This window comes from Charadrius vociferus, unplaced genomic scaffold (genome assembly GCF_000708025.1).
Source record: "Charadrius vociferus isolate BGI_N301 unplaced genomic scaffold, ASM70802v2 scaffold650, whole genome shotgun sequence".
NCBI lineage: Eukaryota > Metazoa > Chordata > Aves > Charadriiformes > Charadriidae > Charadrius > Charadrius vociferus.
This window is the reverse complement of record NW_009646736.1, coordinates 7,421,212-7,427,438: the sequence shown is the minus strand read 5'-3', so window position 1 is coordinate 7,427,438 and position 6,227 is coordinate 7,421,212. Positions and strand designations below refer to the sequence as shown.

Genomic DNA, 6,227 nt, shown 5'->3' with positions numbered 1-6,227 from the left:
CTGCCCTGCGGATGGTCCCGGTGATAGATGCCCGCACCGGTCCGGTAACGCGGCTGTAGCATCTTCATCCTGCCCCAGAGCTTCAAACCAGACCCTGCCCGAACCCACGGGGTTCGCTCCTCTGGCTCAGAGAGAGAATGAAGGGGGGAAAAAAAAAACAACCCAAAATAAATAAACAAACCCCTCCGCTGGGGTAGCTTGAAACTGCCGAATGGTGCCGTTTTAATTACTTTAATGATGTTTAAGAATACCAGATAATACAGGCAAATAAATAGCACGGGCTGCTGGAAGGGGTTTCCACGGCTTGCTGAGTGCAGACAGAAGGCTGCGGCAACCGCATCTTCTCGAGTCTGATGCACTACCCCGGCACCCAGGTGGCTGGGTTGGTGTGTGTGCACCACCGCACACAAGCGTGCACACACACGTACGTGTATATATGAATAAATAGAAAAGCTACAGGAAAACAAGTAGCTAGTCGGTGGCTAAAAACACCTCCGCGCCCGCTTGATTTTTCTCCCAAGGCACCAAGTCGGGGTTCCCTTCTTCACTCGCCCAAACTCGACAACTTTTGTATTTAAACACCTCGAGCGGTGACAACAGCGTGTCGCTGCCGGGGATACACATAGGGAATTACCTAGACGGGAGAAATGTGCGAGAGAGGAGCCTAAACTAGGAGAGAATTGTGCCCCTGAAACTTGTGGAAATCGAGAGGTACAGAAGCCAGTTGCGGGCAGGGAGGATGCTTCCATCGTGTCCCGCGACCTGTTTATTTCTTTATTTCTCTATTTACAGAAGTGTTTGGATGTGCAGGCTAATCACCTTTAATTTTTCATTTGCTTGTTACAGATGTCTACCCCGTTGCTCTCAAGGTAATCTAGACAGACGCAGCTGAAAGCCTGAATCTTATGCCTTAGACATCAAAGCAAGCTCGCACAAAGAAGTATTTCTTCACAACGGTGAATCTTCATGGTAAGTTAGGATTTCTATGGCAATAGGCAAGTCATACTTAAATAGTGAAAGGCGAAGTCTGGAGCCCGTCCAGTCTTTTCATTAAGGACATAATATTTACGTCTAACAGGCCCTTTTTCTTGTGTATACAAGTATATATTTTTGTTTGACGCGAACTAAATCATTTTCATTTAATTTCCGGTAAACAAAACCCACGCGAACAGGGCACTTGTTCCAGACCATAATAAAAATGGATAAGACTGTCAGGAAGAAAAGGCCCGCTTGAACCGCCGCCTCAGCTCACTTTTGTTTCTGCTTTCTGCCGGGATCAGAGAATGCGTTTGGGATTTGAGGGCGAGTTTCTAAAGGCAAGGAAATGGTTTTTAAGGGGGGAAAAGAAAAGGAGAAAGGTCTAATCAAGCTCGGGTTGTTCAAAGGGCCTGATTTTGGGGTTGAAAGTGTGAGTTTTATGGTGCATCAGCATGCCACGTTAGGATCGCTATGGTAATGAGGAGAGCAATAGCAAGCGGCCTTCAAAGGAGGCACACTCCATTTGAGACAGTCTATTAAGATACATTTGCACTGACCTTTGGTTTCATGCTAGCTTAATACACTCAATCTGCTCCCCGCTAGAGATACACTTCCTCCACCTAATGCACTTCGCCGGAGTTGGGGTTTGCTGGGCTTCCCCCCCCCCCGCCCCGGGGCGGGCTCCGCTCCTCCGTGGTAGCCCCGCTCTCCTTCTCCCCAAAGCAAGGGGCTGCCAGCCAGGCTCTCCCCGAGCTCCCGTCCCCTCTCCCCAGCATTTCCCACCACCTTCTCGCAGAAAAACCCGGCCACAAAGCCCGAGGTGTCCTTCCTTCTCCTCCCCCCCACCCCCCCGGCCCCTCGCAGGGGAAGATAGGATGGGGGCCGAAGGACACCCCCCAACCCCCCCTTGGACTGCCTTGGCCCCACGGTGTAGGTGTGCTGGTGGAAGTCCCCCAGGCGGCGAGCGGAGGCTCCGCGGTGCGGGGGGAACTTGACACCCGCACGGCCGGGGCCATGGGCGCTGGGCCATGGGCCCGGGAAAGTTAGAAGTCCATGTTCCAGTAATTGTCTTGTTGTTTATTTTATCCAAGTACCCCAGTGAATAGGGGAAAAATAAACACGATGAAAAAAAATTCAAACAGTTGAGTCGTCTTTAGTGCCAGCCCTTGTGGTTGAATAAAAAGGATGGTCCAATTTCTATTGAGCTGAGAAATCTTTGAAGTGGGAGTTATTATCTGAGAAATTCCTGCTCGTCGTCCTAACAACGCTGATGAAACGTAAAAGGTTCTTTGTCAGCGATTTGTTCTCCTCTCTGTCAAACTCACCCTGCCCGTTAGCTTTAAACCGTTTCTAAAGAGATAAAATCAAACTTTTAAAGATAACTTTAGGGGCCCAGAGGGTGCAGAAAATACCAAACTATCGAATCCTGTGTATAGACATACATCTGGATGTATGTGGCTGTGTCTGTGTGAAACTCTGTCTGTGTACAGATCTCCATAGATGTCTGTATGACCTTACTGTTCGAAAGTTGAAATGATGTCCATTTTTTTTTTTCATTTTATCCTCTGAACTTTTCCGTCTAATAAATTATTCCTACACATATGCTGCACAGAATGCGATTCTTGGGAGAAGGCAGAAATGTTGGGTTTCATTAACACCAGTATGTGACCAACAAACGTTTTCTTTCCAGTAGAGTGAAAGCAAGATCGTAGACATAAGAGTAAAGGCTTTGATCATTTTAACAGTCCGAATACCTATTACGCGTGTATATACTGCAATGTATCGAAGTTGTTAACGCATTCAAAGCGATGGCTTCCATATGCTCTCATGTTTTATTGTCTGTAAGTGTAAAGATAGTCAAACTGCATCCCTTTTGTATCTTCATTTTATCAACATCATGGTGTATACTGAAATGATTCCCTGGTCGAGGTTTATTTAGTAGTTTCTCATTGGAGATCATTAAATTCTCTGTTTGTAACACGAATTCCTTGAAGTTGTAACTCATCAGTGTAGTTCTGTTTTAGTTGCTACAGAATGATCTGAGCCCAATACTGCCATTCTAAGCAACCCCTTTAATTTAATGGGACTTTTCCTGAGTAAAGATCGAATCAAACTTCAGTGGAGTGGGTATTATTATTATTATTGTTATTATTATTAATCCTGGATCTTGTAATATTTATGGGAAAACCTAGCACATTCCTTGTGAACTGTACAGAGAAGAAACGTCTCTGAAAAATGTAGCTCGCAAAAGCATTTACAATGTTGATAAGCTGTATCTCTTTCCAGACTTCTTATATTCCATATTTTCCTTCAGCACGTGTTTGGTAATGAAGGAACGTTCTGTTGTGTGTTTGAACATACTATTTATTTTTAATATTTGGATTTTTTTACAATAAATATTTATAGACGTTTCAATTCTATGGTTATTTTTACAAATGTGCACTTTTAAAATATGTGTTTGTACTGATGATACCGAGCCATTCCTAAAACACTGTGTAGTCAACCTTGTCTTTCTGTTGATTTTTATATTAGTTGAAAACGAATTTCTTCAAACCGGTGTGCTGTTAGTGTGGTGTACAACCAAGTAGTAATGCGTGGTTTTTGTTGGTCTTTCACCTCTTTTAATGTTAATCGTTTTAGGTTGGCATTTGCATTAAAAGAACAAAACAAAACACTTTCTTGGCTTCATTTCTGAGATGGCATTTTTCAGATCGGAGACTTCAAATGAACTGTACTTTAAATCGTGACCGAGGGGCAGAGTGCGAAAACAGAGCCTGAGGTCAGCCAAGTGGAGCCCTGTCTCTCCGTTGTCCCCCCGGCCACCTCTGCAGTGGCACCCCGAGTCCTGCACTCGCAGTTTGCCGTTCTGGGGTCAGTTAATACTCTGGATATTGGCGACAGTTTCCAGCCGGAGCCGCCCCGAAAGGCTGCTGCTCCCCTCCGCCCCCGAGGGGTTATTGTTTTGGCAGGGCGGGTGAGGGATGAAACTGTTTGTTTGAAGATTTTTTCCCCCCAATATAAGTCTCTGTCACAGTGAGACTGTTTATAAGGTTCCTAGGAGGATTTAGAGCATTTTACTTCTTTTTAAGAGAGGAAATTCATTCTTCAGCTAAAGCAGTCTGAAGGTAAGCCTTCTTCGCCTTGAATACTCCCCCAACAGATCTTAATACGTTGCAGAGTTTCGCAGCTCCCCAACATGCTCAGAGTTTTTTTGCCATGACTTTTTAAACCTCAGCTTTGCAATTTAGAGGGATGCAGCAGCCCTGGGCATGTAGCGGCCCTAACCCCGGCGGGCGTCGTGCGCATGCGCGCTGTCTCGCCTCCCTTAAAAAAAGGAAAACTTGAAAGAAGTTGCCTGACACAGAGAGATGACAAAAAGTTGGCTTTGACTGGTAGGAATATTGTCAATAAAGAATACATTTGACTGCAGAAAGAGCGAGCGAGAGAGAAAGAAAATAATTAAAGAGAGAAAAGAATTCAAGAAAAAGAACTGAAGGAAAACATTTTCGCTGGTCTGTAAAAGACAAAAAAATAGCCCATAAAGGAAAGGAGGGCTAACAGTACATGCTAATTAAAGAATACAATTCTATGGTCTATAATGATTGAGCGAAGACATGTACTTATTACACTTGACTGTCAACAAGGGAAGGAATGTCCCCTCAGACAACATGGTGAGAGACGTGTGGGCATTATTAGTGGTCCTTTTATAGACATTGCCTTTTCTTTCTCAATGCTGACAAACCATTTTGGAGGGAACCATCCCCTGTTGCTTCCTATCATCGATCCCCATGCAAGCCCCTGCATTGTGCAAGTGCATTAATTAAAGACCATTCACTTAACAAAAGAACATTGTATGTTCAGGAAAGGAAGATTAGAAATATGAATCAGTAACCGAGACCCGTTTCCTCCGCCTTATCGGGAGAAGCGGAGGGGCAGGAGGTGCGGCTGAGCACCCGGCACCTCCCCGGCCTGAGCTCTTTGGGGCAGAAACCCTGGAATGGATTACGACGGGGGGGTGGGGGTGGAATAATGAAATAAGGTTGTTGTCAAGTGTCTCTGTGTGGGTCGGATGGCTCAGCCTTCCTCTGCGTCCCCGCCAGCCGGCCCGCACGGAGGCATGGCCCGGCCCGCAGAGCTCCGCACCGTCGCCGCGTCCCGGGGCAGGACCCCCCCTTCTCCTGGACCCACCCCGCTTCCAGGGCTGGTGTGCGTGTGTACACACATGCCCACGCACATTTGTTATGTCAACGGGGTTTTTCCAGCTGCGCGTAGAGGCACGGACACAGAGACGTGCACCCATCCCTCCCTATCCCTTCGCTGCCCAGATTTTTCCAGTCCGAAGGAAAAACCAGCTGGTCCCCCAAAGCCGGTCGCGACACGAGAGTGACTTATCGTGAGAAGGCTGAAGGAGAGCGCAGGGAAGCGGAGGTTATGCGGGAGTGGGGGAAGGAGAGAAGTCGGATTCCCAGTATCACCCACATGACTTGCTAAGCGGCTCCAGCTTCTCTAAAACCTCTGGGCCATATGTTAGTTTATTTACACCCTTTGTCTTTTCGTGTGTCGCCTGGTGAAAGAATATTCCTGGGATATAAATGAAAGTAAGCTAGAATAAACAAACAAGAGGAGAGCCTGCTTAAGGGATATGTAACATTTCTGAGATCCCGACAGAGCACGTCGTTCCCATGGTTATAATGGGGCCAGAATAGCAATTAAAGCTTTTAGTTAAAACCCCCAGATTTTTAATGCTGAATGACACATTGACTCCATTTTCTCGTAGATGATTTACAGTTTTTGCAGGATTACACTAGGGGAGGAGGAGGAGGGGGGACGGCAAAAATCACCGCTGAAATAATGCTTTAACAGTAAAAAAAAAAAAAAAAAAAAAAAAAAAAGGCACAACGCATTAAGGTGTTCCTAATGATGGCAACAGCTCAGAGAAACCTCTGTAGCTTTCCCGTGAGGCTGAATTTGTTGTCAACTTCTTCTGCATTTGGAGCTACCCCGCTCCGAGGCGAGGACCGCGCTGGCTCGCCTGGATTAGGAGACGAGACCCCGCGGCTCCGGGCACCAGCTCCCGCGCTTGGAAATACGCGCATCAGCTTCGTTTTCTTCTGCTTCAACTGCGACACTCAACCCCATGGCCGGGCTGGAGCACGCCGGGCTGCGAGGAAACCTTTTTCCTAAAATAGACAGGACGCCCTAACAAACCGGCTGGTTTGTTGTTCTTTGTTTTTTGTTCCCCCCCCCCC

General features: G+C 46.6%; 1 protein-coding gene across 1 annotated transcript in view; it reads left to right on the top strand.

The window, feature by feature from the left end:
- Positions 1-878, top strand: part of ZIC4 (Zic family member 4) — a 13,593-nt gene extending 12,715 nt beyond the window's left edge. The window contains exon 5 of the mRNA XM_009890442.1: positions 847-878. Within this exon, the coding sequence (XP_009888744.1) occupies positions 847-878 (32 nt within the window). The remainder of the gene's footprint in view (positions 1-846) is intronic.
- The last annotated feature ends 5,349 nt before the right edge of the window (positions 879-6,227 follow it).